Raw genomic sequence first — 14,167 nt, 5'->3', positions numbered from 1 at the left:
TTGAAGAAGTGGCAGAACAAAACAGGAGCACCATCCAAAAGCTGCAGTAAAAGGAGAGTTATGTAACCAGAAGTAGCAACAATCCTGCTGCCTTTGTGCCTTCCACCCAAAGCCCTCATGGCTGTTGGAAGTGCCAAAGTGACACAACAGCCCTTGGAGCTGCAGTAGAGCGCAGGGAATGGGCTCTGGAAGGGACCCCAAGCAGGAGGAAGCCCCAGCCGATGAGAATTTGTCCTGGTGCCCCTGAGCTCAACACCCCAAACCTACCAGCTTGATGTGCTCCCGTTTCTGGTACTTCTCACTGTAGTACTGCTCCTGCCTGAGGTTCAGCAGCTGCTGCTGCTGCTTCTCCTTCAGCTCCACCAGCTTCTGGGTCATCTCAGAGTCCAGGGCAGCCAGCTCCTGCTCGATGGTGGAGGAGCTGTGGTCGGGGCTGCTGGTCTCAGACCTGCAGGGACACAGCACAGCCCAGGGTCACCAGGCACCACAGCCTGCCCTCACTGGGCTCAGTTTGCTTTCTGAAGGCAGATGTTTATTAGCAGCCAGTTAATAAGCTCCTCAGTACCACACACAGAGCAAGAAGATGGGTGATTTTAGCCCTAGCAAGTTAAAAAGAAACGATTAATGATTTATTAACAGGATGGCTACAAACCTCAGCCTACTGACCCACCAGGGTGGTGGCAACCAGGCTCAGCACAGTGAGCTATAAAGGCAACTGCCAAGACTGCCCATGGAACTTGTTTATCCCCTTCCAGACATAACCTGAACTTCAAAGTGCAGAGCCTTCAGCAGAAGGGGTGAGTGCTGAGTATTTTGGAAACCAAGTCATCCCTGCACACACTCAGCAATAAATTGAAAAGCTGAACGTTACAGCTGCATTTACCAAGTGCTTCACATGGCAGGAACATCCCTTTATTTGGTGTTTTCTCCCCCCTTCAGGAAATGCCATGCATAGCACACACAGGAAAGTGCTCCACGGGCTGCTGCCTGCAGAAGGAAAGCTCACACCCCAGTGGGGAGCAAGCCTCAGACAGGCAGCTCTCAGGAGCAAGGGAAAAACACAGCAAAAAAGCTAAAAAGCAACACTAAGGAACAGTTTGGGTCTGTTTTACTCTTTCTTAAGACAGAAGGAGGGATAGATGTAGCTGTGAAAGGAGCTATGATGACACTAAAGTGCCCAAGAGAGAAATAAGCAGCAAATCCAGTATCACTCTCAGGCCAGCACTAAAGCAAACCCAAGGAAAATGCACAAAAGAAATAAGATTATGCTGTGTCCCTGCTCTGCTGCTGTGTTTACTGCCATGCTCAGGTGCTAAATCAGTTGCCTGGGAAACGTCAGAACAGCACAGGAGATGGACAAAACAACAAAACCTTGAACAGGGAGGGCTGACACGGGGAGAAAAATGAGTTTGCTCCTCAGAAATGTGCAGAGACTCCAATGCAGAGAGCTGGCTCTGCCTCTCTTCTCTCTCCCAGGTTGAAGTGGGCAGCTGCTGTCACTCAGAGTTACCTCTCCTGAATAATGTGATCCTGCTCTCATCCCTCCGAGGACACCAGTGCCAAGGTAGCCTCCTTTTATTTCTTGTGCTTTGATTGTGTTGGAATATTCTGCTAAGAGGTTAAGTGGTGGCAGTGTGATGGGTGAGGGTGATTTAAACATTACAGAGCCAGAAGACAGCATGAATGAATATTACAGTCAGCATATGATGCCGTTACACAACACATATTTTAAAGCTGACATTTCTCCTGTATTTCTGGGAAAAAAAGAATCAGGCCTATTTCTAAACACTGGCTAAAATACTGGCTGCTTTTTATGGGATGTGATCATTAAAGAAACTTCAGAGCAACACCAACAAAACCCTTGTGCACGTGTGTAAATAAATATTTCAAACTTCCTGCAGACAAGGGCTTTACTGAATCTTGGCTCAGTTTTAGACAAGGGCAGAAAGCAGAGCTTGCTCCTGACAGAGACAATGCATTTTTATGGCCATCTGATACAGGGACTCCTGTGAAGCAGTGATTTATACTTTGCAGTTACAGGCAAATAGTGTCAGCAATAATTTAAAATTATAAAAAATCCCCTTTCTCTTGTGCTCTGTTAGAAGTCTGCTGCTTGCGATAATGTGTATTTGCGAGCTTGAAAATCCCTGAAAACCTATTTGTGCCTTTTTAAAAATGTAACCTCCAGACTTGTCTGTTTCTGCACATGAAACTCCACATCTCTGACACCACTGAGGCAGCTCCACGTAGGAGACTGCAGGGTTTTGCTGCCTGACATCAGCAGTGGTTTGCAGTCACATCACAACACGGCAAAAAAGCTCAAACCCTTTTTTGCTCAAAAACAAATGAGTCATTTTATTTATCCAGCTTGATTTTCTGCTTAAATGGGAATAGGAGGAAAGGCAGAAACGTGCTGTTGTTTTGCCTGCCACTGTCTGTCACACACTTTGGTGGTGGAAAACACTGCAGATAAAATCTCCCTGGGCTTGCAGCTGACAGCCAGCCATTAAAGGGACTTTGTTAAACTCAGGTACAGAACCTGGAAGCCTCAACTGGCAACAGTGAAGGCCAGCAGAACACAGATATATTGTGAGTGTCGAGCTCTTATGAAGGCCAGTGACATTCTGTCATCAGGAAGGCAGAAATGAATAAGCTCCTGCCCAGGGACAAGCTATGGCCTGAGTCCCAGTCACTTACATTTAGAGGTACTATCAACAAGGCTGGCAGCCAGAGCAGGCTTGCAGCTTTTTTCTCTGGTATCTCCTACCAAAAAGTAATTTTTTAAAAGTTCATTCAATATCATCATATTTAAGAACTGCAGCTACATCAGTTTCACGTAAAAGTTAAGAGGACTTTAGTGCTTATCTGGTTACTTGAAAAATAAATGATGTTAAGACAAAAAGGATGCACCAATAGGAGAAATAAAAAGTTCATTTGCAAGAGCCCCTGACACTGACTGGCTCTGTGTGTGTATGTGCTTTGCCAGGAGTTGTGAATTGATCTTTACTAACATACAGTTCCTTGCCATAAGAACAAGGCAATCACTGTGGAAAGGTCAGTAAGAATTCATTGCAGTTTTTTGCATTTAAATTGATAACAACAGTTAATAAATAAACAATATAAAAATTGTATCAGGACAGAGAAAGAGAGGGTGGTGCAAGGCTTGCAAAGAGAAGGCACAGAAGGGGGGTTCCTGCAGAGGCAAAGCCAGGCAGCTGTTAGACACTCCCAGTGCTAACACCAATCATGATTTAACAGCACTCAGGTGTTTACAATCTCCAGGTGCTTCTTTCCCCTAATTCCACACCTGGTGCCCTCTTCTGTGGCCTGAGTTTTCAAAAGGCTCTACCCTGGAGCCATGGCTCTCATCTCCCCCATCAACCAGGAACCCGCTGCTCTGGATTTTTCTGTGCTCTGCCACCTCCGTGTGATTTCCCTACTGCAAAAGCAGTGAGGGTGTCTGAGGAAAGGTCTCCAGCAGCCCAGGGATGGGGAGGGGTGTTGCACCCACCTCTTCTTGCTGTCCCTTTTGGCAGTTTTCTCCAGCACGGCTCTCCGCCGCAGGTAGTCGTTCTGGATCTCGTTGTACTTGGCCGTGTGCTCCTTGATAAGGTCGGTGGTTTTCTTGTGGTGCCTCTTCACCAGGTCCTTCATCTCCTTGTAGTGCTTCTTCTGCAGCTTGACAAAGGACTTCTGCTGCTTCAGCTCCTCGATGGTCTGTGCTTCCACTTCTGCAACAGAATTACAAAAGGCACTTCAGCTGTCCAGCAGGGCAGGATTTCAGTCAGAGGAGCCAGGGATTGCCCCCAGCAGGAATGAGCAAAACCTGCTTGTTTACTGGGGGTAAGGGAAATATGGCACAAACTGAGTATTTTACCTGAAAGAAGTTAGCTGGGTTGAAAGCACCGGGATAAAAGGGTTCCACTACTATTCACTACATTCAGAACGAATTCAGCCCCTGCTCTCACAATAATGCTGCTCTTTCTTCTGGCTCAGATGGAAACTGGGTGGTCACAAAACTACAACAATTCCTAAAATACACCTGTTGGCACCCCATCTCATGAGATGTGCCCAAATATTGTTTACTTCAACCCTGAGGAAAACCACTGGGCATGTGCATTTTCTAGGAGTTACTGCAGTCCAACTCACTGGAAGAAATGCCTAAGCCAGGTGCCTACTTCAGAAAAAAGAAGGCTTCTTGATAAGAAAGCTTATCATTCTTGCAGTGTGACCTGTGTGTTTATTACCTGTGAGGACACTCTGGATAAGATCTTCTGTCTTTGCAGGTGCTTTCACAGAACCTAGAAGCAAAAGAGATGTTTAATTCCAATTCTTATAAAACAACAGCCACGACTGTGCTGCTTGGCTGAATGTTAGAACATGGCAGGTGACACAGGACACCCCTGACATGGGCAGATGTTAATCATTGGAGGAAACACATCTTTTGAGCAGGAGAGGAGCAACATGAACACATCAACTCTCTGGCCCAGGACACAAAGGTGACCTTCCAAAAACCTACCTGGGCTGTGCTGTGTTACTGATTAGGAGGATGAACTCCCTGACACCACTCACAGGAGTCATTTGAGTGGCACTAGGCTGACAGTGAAACCACCTGACACAATGTGATGGCAGGGCAGAATTCCTGCACACAGCATGAATCCAGCTCCTTGGGAGCCAGGCAGATCCTGCTCATAGGGACTGCAGCCATGAAATCCTAAACACTGTGCTTAACAAGCATTTGCTCTAGGAGAAGTGTCAATGCAAAGCACACAAGTGCCTGAGCCTGGGTTTGTGTGTGGGATTAAGGTGTCACTACGTGCACGAACCAGGCATAGTGTAAAAACAATTCCAAGAGATTCCTGCACTTGCAGCAACAACCAAAAAACCACAGCACATTTTCTTGCTTGTAATGAATTTCAGTTTCACCACCAATTCAACTGTTAAGTAGAAGATATTTGCATATTTGATGGAGAGAAAAGTGTAGAAAAGTTTCTACCTACTTTAGACAAACAAAACAAACACCCCAACTTCCCACCCTTGTTCTTTAAACACAAAGCACTTGAAAAATTATTATCCAGACTGATTTAGAAAAGAAGGGACTTTTCCCCCTCTTTTCCTTTGTTTTGCTGTTTGTTATTTTTTACCTGGTGCTGGCTGGCTGTGCACAACCTGAGTAGCTGGTTTGGGTGTGAGGGAGGCAGTGAAACTGACCCCATTTTCTGCTGGTGTTGGCCTGGGCTCATTGTTGGCTTCAGATGGTGCATCCCCGTGGTCAATCTGAAATCACATCATAATTCACATCATTCTTCCCAACAAACAGACTTCATTTACTTGCAGGTCCAGTTTAGCATGGTTTTGAAATGCAAAATTCTGCAAATGTTGTACCAAAAAATCATTCTAAAATAAATCGACGGAAGAAGACATCCTTAAGAGCTGTGGTAACCCAGGTGGCTCATTTGTGCAGGGTAAATGTCAAGAAGAAATGGAGCATGCATTATTCTGAAAAAGTATTTTAAGCAGATATAACTCATCAGGGACATTTTTTAGTGCAACATACATTAGCTGCACCAGATGTGAAGGCTGTATTGCAGTGGAGAGCCATAAAATCTTTCTAGAAATAACGTAGGTGCTGCCAGGAGAATGCTCCTCAAATCCCTGCTGTGAGCAAAACATGTACACAAGATTACTTCTAAATTTCATAGACACACCCAGCACTACCTGGGTACCATTCTCACAGAGCAGGAACATCCCTCTGGCTCCCAGGATCTGCCATTCCTGTGACTGCACTCCAAGGTAACCTGGAAACAGTGCCTCCATTCTGCTGCATGAGCACATCTGTGCTATCCAAATATTGAAGCATTTCCCACAGCCTTCTCCTTCTCTCCAGCCTCCTCAAGGCTCAGGCTTGCAGCGTGCACTGCACTACAGGCTGAACATCTGGAACTGTCCCCGTGACCATCAGGATTTGAGCAGGCACCCAGACTCAGCAAGGCCATTCCAAGCAATTTGTGTTTTGAAATGCTTCCACTTCCTGCTGTCCCTGCCAGGGCTGGTTGCCATGGTGTCTCAGGGAAGTTTTGGATTTGTTCCTTCAGCTGCTTCCATCTCCCCCTCTGATGGAATCACGTTACATGAAGAGGCAGGATACCACAGCTGCTTTTTTATTTTTGCCCCATGATTGCTCCACGCTCGCAGAACATCAGCCTGTGCTGCATCGATAGAGGCAGAATGCATTTAGATCCAAAGGTTTTGTGCTGCTGCTGGGCTCCTTCAGCCTGGCCCTGCCACTGCCCTGTGCACTGCAAAATCCCTGTCTCACCAGCCTATTCCCACCAGAGTGACAGGAGAGAGACCCTGTAGGCAGAAGCAGGATGCAATTGAAAAGCAGTGCCAACAACTTCATTTACACCAAGCAGGAATGACTGCAGTGAAACACAGAAAAACCTCATTTAACCAACATTTCTAACAGAGGAACAGTGTGACAGGCAAAAGCTGTAGCTGTGATAAACACACACAGATGTGGTTATCCTCACAGCTCTCCTCAGGCTGCAGTTCACTGGTTTAATAAAAATAATGTTTGCTACACAGATCATCAACATTTCGTGCAAATAAAGCCAGAACTGCTGACTCCTGGCAGCTCTGTGCCCCACTGCATGGGAAGTGGGTATTACCTTCTTTTGAGAGCTGGTTTCATGTGCTGTGAAATGCTGCATCACACCTTGTTGAGAAACTATTAATATAACCTGTCACTTTGGGACATAAAACATCTGTTTGCAGAAACTGAAGCAGAAATGTGAGGCAGGATCACAAATGAACAAGGAATAATTTTCACTACATCAAGCAATCTTATCTCATTAAAAAGCACTTTCTCTTCCCATAATTCACCACACTATGCTAAAAGAATGCTAAAATAAACATGATTTTTCCTTTTAAAAAAAAGGATTTTTCCTTTTAGGCTGTTTTAAAAACATGATGTAACCCAGCCTTCTAATTTACAGTTTTAATATTCACATAAAGTGGTTTCTATTTCACACTGCCATGTCTATTGCAGCACAGTGCATTCACTAAGTAGAGAGATCCATACCCACAGAGGACTCTATCTGGTCTATTTTTATTTCTACAGAGAAAAGGAGCTCCTGCAGGCTGGATCAGCTCTGACCAAGGAATTCTCTGCAAATTCCTTTGGATTGCTCCTCCTGTCTGTAAAGGACACCTGGCAGTGGAAGGGAGGGGAGCCTTCACTACCTGTATGCTCTGAGAGATTTACAATGTGATGAGCTAAAGGTGCAAAACTCACACTGCAGGCATTCCTTTCCCCAAAACCAGCTCTTCTCAGGCCAGGCTGGATTGACACTTCCAGTGGCAGTTTTGTCCCTGTCCCTTGGTGCTGCAGCTAACTCAACCATTACACATTTATAGCAAACAGACCACAATCACTACAGTTTTCTTTCACAAAATATTTCTGTGCTTCTCCAAAAGAACCTCCTTTATCCTATGAGCTTCCAAGCTCCTTGACAGTCATCCCTTCTTCCATTTGCTGCAGAAGACACTCTATTATACAAGATTTTTTCTAACCAACAAATCAGCCTGTATATACCAGGTAAATCTGTAGTGTTTCACAAGTAAAAATGACCTCTAAGGTATTTAAAGGATTCTGTTAAAAAAAGGCTTTGCTATTAATATAGAATCTCATGTGTGGTGTGTCCTAGATAAATGTCTAAGATGCTACTGAGCATTTCAGTGTCCTCATTCAGCAGAGCTTGTGACACTGCACCCAGAGCAAAGTGCTGGCTACTGAATTGGAATGACTTTCACTCATCTGGTCTGCTTTGGGATGTATTCTTGGCTACAAAATCTAGTTCAGCCAGGCTTTGCACATCTGAGACTCGCAGAAGGCAGGCACCAGAGCAGAGGGCAGTTTAGGATTGAAAAGCATTCCTCTGTTTTAGCTGGAGACTGCTGAGAGCCTTTTGACCACTGGGTGTGCACAACACCTGGCACAGCCACCTCTGACAGACCAAGCTGATGTTCCCAAACACTGCTGGAAGCCCCAGTGACGGTGTCTGGGACAGAATGTTTGACCATGCAGAGCCCATCAGGGACCACAGTTATACTCAGAACAACATCTGTGCATTTGGGTGCATAACCCCTTCAATTACACAGAAAGTCACAGCTCGGTCTGCAGGTAACCACATTTAACTAAAACTGGAGCTCCCACACCTTGCAGCTGAGCCACAACAGACCTGTTTATTTACTACCTGGTCTCCTCCCTCCTCACTTCAAACATCAATGAAGGGCTGAACTCAAGGCCCCTTCCCACTTAAACTACTGTAGGATTACCCTATGTCTCTTCAGGACATGCTTGTTCACAGTGAATCTATAGAGACATCCTGATCTGAGATAGACAAATGTTTCTCAGCAGAATGACCTCTCCAGAGACAGTCTGAAATTCTCTGCAATTTGTAATATTTTCAGGAAAAACTCCTGACCCAGAGCTGTCATTTTCCAGCAGCACTGGAAAACAACAGGCACTGTCTCACAAAGGTTTCAGCTCTGCAGAGCAAAGCTGCACAGCACACAAGTAACACAGCTCTGCCTGTCACTGCTCAGTGCACAGCACAGTGCTTTAGTGACAGCACACTGCCAGTGCCACAGTGCCATGCTGCTGTGGGGTGTCCTGTGGCCAGCCCTGCCCAGGGTGACACGTGTACAGGTGTTCTGTAATCTGCCATTGTCAGTGTTTGCCTTCCTAAGCAAACTGGGTGCTTTTAAATACCACAGCATGATCTCTGGGGACTCAGAAACCTCCCTTACCTCTTTCTTGACCTCCTCCTCATCTTCCAGAGTCAGTGCAGCCAGCTGCTTAGCCCTCTGCTCCATCAGGTTGACATATCTGATTGGGTTGGATAAGGCCTCAATCACATCTAGGAACAAGGCAGACACTTCAGTTTCAAAGCCCTGCAGTTCTGGCCCTGGCACTGGGGGTTTGGGGAAAAGGCAGAGCAGTGTTTTTGCCTGAAGATGCTCTTTCACTGCCTGGCATGGAACCCACCCCTGTTCATAGGCAATGCCCAAGCCCAGCTCTCCCCCTGGAGCACGGCACTCGGCCCAGGGAACAATTTCACCCTCCTGTGTCCTGCAGGCAAAGTTTCCCTCGTGTTCCAGGGGCAAGTGCCTGGGCTGTCTCCTCCTTTGGAGCTGCAGATCTCTGCTCACAGCACTGCTATCCCAGCCTGGCAAGCCCTGCACAGCCCATGCACTTTGTGCTTCAATTAACCCTTCTGCTCCCCAGCCAGAGAACTCCCTGTGTGACACAGAGCTACCTGCATAAGTGTCAGGGACGTAGTCTTTGACCTCGATGTACACAAAGAGAGCTGGCAGTGTCAGAGGCTGGTTCCTCTCGTTCCTCAAGCAGATGTAGTGATAGCCTGCAAAGTAAGGAACAACCAGTTCACAGCAGAAACCCTTCCACAGGCACTTGCAATGCACCTCTGTTGTATTTGTTATTTACAGTGTGCTGCCAACTCAGCAGGCGGCTCCAGGGACTCCTGGGAGGGGAAGGTTTACCTGAGGGTTTCAGGGATAACTGTACAGACTGCTGGAAAGGCATGTGGCACTGCAGCTCAAAATTATACTTTCTGTTTATTCTTACATATGTGACTGATGCTAAAAATGATGATTTATTTAAATTTTTCATGTATTCTGTTTTAGTACCTATGTTGGGATTTTTTTAGTCTAGTACATCTTATTTGATTTTCAAAAGTGACCCTGGGTAGCACTCAGCCACCTGAACAGCCAAGGTAAACTGAGATGTAACAGCCCATCCACACACAGCATCTAATTTAAAAAATAGACAACAACAGAGTGTGTTTGTGTGTATAAATCCTGTTGTGTGACCATCCCCAGGAAAACATCTGTAAAAAGAGAAATTCCAGGCTGTTCTGAGAGCTGGCAGCCCAGCCTTTGACTGATCACCTGTGGCACCAGGTGCCATGTCCAGCTTGGGAGCCAGCCCTGTGAGAGGTGTCGGGATCCGAGGCAGGAGCAGGATGCATTTCCCTGGGGGAATCCTGCCCTGCCTGATGTAAGCCACTCTCTCTCCAAGCAAAGGCTAAATCCTTGCTGTGGGAATGGTGACAAGTCTGTGCATTCGTGTGACAGCAGGATTTAACTTTCAGTAGCAACTCAGAAGAGAGAGAAATGAAATACTACAAAGGGTTCTCAGGTCTCTCAGCCTCCTCCAAGTTTTCAGCAGGGACACAAGCTGAGCCCAGCATGCTGTAAACTGAGGATTGCTGGAGCCAGAAGCACAGAGAACGGGCCTGGGGGAACAGCTCTGCTAAGATTCCACTTGCCAGGAGAGGGAAATCCTTCCCATCCTCCTTGTCCTCTCCAGTCACACACCTCCCTTCCTCTGGCACTCAGCAGCTCCTCCAGGAGACAGCTCCAGCAGAAAATGCAGCTGGCATAAAAAAGGTGTCTGCTGGACTGACAAAGTAAGTTTGCTCATGAAAAAAGTGTGGAGATGATTCCTCAGGAGTAATTTGGCCAGCTGTCAGACATGGGGACAAGTGAGTTGTGTTGGATAAGGCAGGGGGTAGACAGAGATACTCTTCCTCTCACAGGGAGCAAAGCTGGGGCCACGCTCATGGCCCATTTGCTTGCCCTGATTCAGCTTCCTCCCTTGGCTGGAAAATCTGGCACTGAATGTCAGCACTTCCCGTGCTCCAACTGCCAGTGCCACTGCATCTCTCTGAAACAGGACCTCTAACAAGTCTCTGGCCTGGAAAATGTGGCCAGAGTTGTCACACGAGGTAATTTTCATTGAAGTAGCCACTAATTATAGTAGAAATAATGTGATTTAGAAGAGGCCAATAATGATCTTTTTTTTTTTTTTCATTTTCAGCAATGAGGATGAGAGTAATTTTGGATTGATTTAAAGGTATCACAGAGATATAACAGCTGGCATACAGGACAGTCTTTCATGTGTGCAGAAGTTACACTGAGAGGAGCAGGTTTTACTTTCATTCCCAGCCACATCCCATTCTCACAAAGATGACATCAAAATTGGCTCTTGCTGCTCTCTTTCCTCCTAGAAGAGTGCAATTGCACTTTTTAGCATAAACCTGTGAGCATGAAATTGGTGTACTGGACTTAAGGGAGTGCCAACTATGCCTCCAGTGCTTTAATTCCCTTGCTTTTCCTGGATGGTAAAGAATTTTAATTCCTGATGAAATATGGCATTTTTGTTTGTCAAGCCCTCCTTTGCCATGAGCTGCTGAGCGGCTGCTGATCTGGAGCAGCTGAGATTCTGCCTGGCTGTCTCTTTTCAGCACACAATGTCTGCCTGGATGGGGAAAAGCTTTTACCTGGTCGGATTGCTGAGACTGGCAGGATCCTATGGCCAATGAATTTCCCTCCTTCTTCATACACTGCCAGCCTTAAACAGGCCAGGGAAGGCAACACCACCTGCAAGGCAATATTACTGCATTGGTAACTTTCACCTCTGAGTGATGCAGCTCCTTCCACAGGCTGCACAGAACGCAGGCTAAAATTAAGCTGGTCATTGGAAGGAAAAAGAAACAAAAAGAAAGCAAAGAAAAACGCTTCTCTGATTCAGTTTCAACTTCTAAAAATAGTAGTCTCTGAGCACAGGGGCAGTCAGGCACAATCCTTAACTAAATACAGAAATGAAGTACACTAATTAGAAGTTCATTACAGAAGAAAAATGCTAGTGATGTTTCCAAACTGAAGCTCGGGCAGGCTGCCAAAGGAAAGCCATTCAGAAGGCCAAATTATTCAGGGAAAAGAGCACTGCTGCGAGCACCAAGTGTCTAAACACCCTTGCTGAGAGAAATGCAAAAGAAGCTGCTTTACAAGCACCTGGACTGGGGAGATGCTTCACCAAGGTGCTCAGTGAGCAACACCCAGAGGCTCTGTTCCAATACTGGCTGCGGGGATATTGCAAAGTGCAATAAAACATCCCCATTGCACGGTGCCCAGTGTTTTCTGCCACCTTAGAAGTTCAGAGAATTGAGTCTGGGCAACACTCAGAGTCAATTCTCAGTGACTGCCAGCTGCATGAGCAGCTCAGCAGCTGAAGTCTCATCTCAGGTGGATGGGATTTGTCTCCATCAGCCAGGCAGTGACTTCAGAGCCCAATGCAGCAGGGCCAGCAGGCTGCTGTGCCTGTGCCAGCTCAGCCAGGCAGGCCAGGGAGCTGCATTCCCATTGTCCTGCTGCTCAGCCAGGGCACTGCACTGCTGCTGGCACCTGTGCCTGCTGCCCCTTCCAGCTGTGCCACCCAAAGCACCGAGGGCACTCCAGACTCTCTCCTTTCAGCAGCAGCTGCCACAGCTGGAACAGTCAGAGCTCAGCAGGGGCAGCTGAACTGTGCAATAACTACTCAGAATCTTTTTCCTGCTTTCTAACAAGTGCAAATTGTCAGTAAGCCATGGAAAGGCCCCACTGGACAGGGATAAAAAATCCCAGAATTCCTTTTTGGGAGGCAAGTGTTACACCAACCTTCTTGAACACTATGGCTTCCTCTTCCCAGACTGGATTCACTGCATTGCCTTGAGAGGTCTTGGTCTTCAGAGCTTTCCTCCTGGTATCCACAGGCAGGCCAAACATGTCCACCTCCACATAGGTACCGACTTTTTTATCAGAAAGGAACTGACCTGAAATGATCTAAAGCCAAAGAAGCATTCTCAGAGATGGCTGTGGTGGAAGAGGAAAGGAGTGGCTGTGTAGCTCTCATTAATGATCAGCAGTGGGCATTTAAAATAGAACCAAAACAGCCCTAAGCCCACAATAAACAGAAAAAACCCCAATATTTAACTGCAGACACAGAAAAACAGCTTGTGAGGCCTGGTTTCCTGTGACCTTGTGGCCCTGGATTCCCCTGGGAGCAATAATGTGGTTGAGACCAGGCTGCTGCCCTTCCCTCAGCAGGAATATTCATCTGGATCTCCTCCTCAATCTGTATGCCCAGTTCCTGAGAACTCTTAAATTCTATCTAGTCTCAACAACAGGTTCAAACAGTGCTTGGAAAAACAGAGGCTTAAACGGCAGAGAAATTATATATATGCTTTTAGTTGTGAGGGAGAAAACAATCTTAAAAGGTTGTGTTCTAATAAAGGGCCTTGATCGAGGCTGTTCTAAGGGATGAGCCCATTAAAGGAGTAGCAGGACTCCAGAAAGGTTATGGCTTTATAGCTGGAGATATAAAAGTGAATTCACCAAGTGAATTTGCTCCCCTGTCACAGCCAATGCAATCTATCCCCTTGAACACTTATGCAGGTAATTCTCCATCTGCAGATTCCTGGCAGCCCCTGACCTTCATTAGAGGCCCTTAAAAGGAACAAGGAAAAACAAGTTGGCAAGAAATTGCAGCTGACATTTATGGTTCCACAGTTCTGCTGGAGAACTTTCAGAAAACCAGAAAAATGTATTTATACTGAGCATGTAGTGTTCTAGCTATTCCAGTCCAACCTCCTCCTTCACAACAGCATGTTTTAAATCCAGCCCTCTGTTTCTAAAAACACAGCCAAACTGCTCCTAAATCCATACACTTCCCAGTTCTGAGATTCTGTAATTACATGGCAAAGAATACATACAGTAAAAATTGTATGTATTTGTATGTATTCTTTGCCATGCATGGCAAAGAATTGCATGTAAAATTGTATATTGATTCCTCCTCCAATGCAAAATGTGAGGCAGAGTTTAAAAATTGAATGTTGCTCCATGAAATGAAATTAATTTTATTTTCTTGGCTTAGTAGCTTAGTACAGTCATATTCAAGGCCCCTGCACCACAGAAATGGAAATGGATCCATGCTGTGGCACTGCCATGAGACACTTCCACCAGCTACATCCATACCTTGACAGACAGAGTGTTGGCCACTATTCCATCCACTATTCCCTCAGTAAATGGGTCAAAGTGCTTGTCTGGCCTTCTCATGAATTCTGGCTTTAACCTGTAGCCACTTTTGCCATTGTACTCGTACATTCCCATGTTTATTTGCATAGACAAATCTGGATGGGAAAAATATTGGTAAGAGTTATTTTCTGGACAGATAATTTCAAAAAGCAGTAAAATTTTTAAAAACTACTGTAATTTCATCCTGACTGTAACAGAAACAGTACAAGCCTGGGTTAAACACTTT

At 46.0% G+C, this 14,167-nt stretch overlaps 1 protein-coding gene across 2 annotated transcripts in view; it reads right to left on the bottom strand.

Moving 5' to 3' along the window:
* PLCB1 (phospholipase C beta 1) overlaps positions 1 to 14,167 on the bottom strand; it is a 325,489-nt gene that overhangs the window by 58,852 nt on the left and 252,470 nt on the right. For both annotated transcript variants that reach the window (XM_084203396.1, XM_084203397.1), the window contains exons 19-27: positions 13,882 to 14,036; positions 12,526 to 12,690; positions 11,370 to 11,469; positions 9,324 to 9,428; positions 8,815 to 8,924; positions 5,145 to 5,277; positions 4,248 to 4,301; positions 3,512 to 3,731; positions 268 to 448 (exon numbers count right to left, since the gene is read on the bottom strand). In XM_084203396.1, coding sequence (XP_084059522.1) covers positions 268 to 448; positions 3,512 to 3,731; positions 4,248 to 4,301; positions 5,145 to 5,277; positions 8,815 to 8,924; positions 9,324 to 9,428; positions 11,370 to 11,469; positions 12,526 to 12,690; positions 13,882 to 14,036 — 1,223 coding nt within the window. The remainder of the gene's footprint in view (positions 1 to 267; positions 449 to 3,511; positions 3,732 to 4,247; positions 4,302 to 5,144; positions 5,278 to 8,814; positions 8,925 to 9,323; positions 9,429 to 11,369; positions 11,470 to 12,525; positions 12,691 to 13,881; positions 14,037 to 14,167) is intronic.

This window comes from Fringilla coelebs, assembly GCF_963513975.1.
Source record: "Fringilla coelebs genome assembly, chromosome: 3".
In the NCBI taxonomy this organism is placed as follows: Eukaryota; Metazoa; Chordata; class Aves; order Passeriformes; family Fringillidae; genus Fringilla; species Fringilla coelebs.
This window is presented reverse-complemented; position numbering and strand designations above follow the sequence as displayed.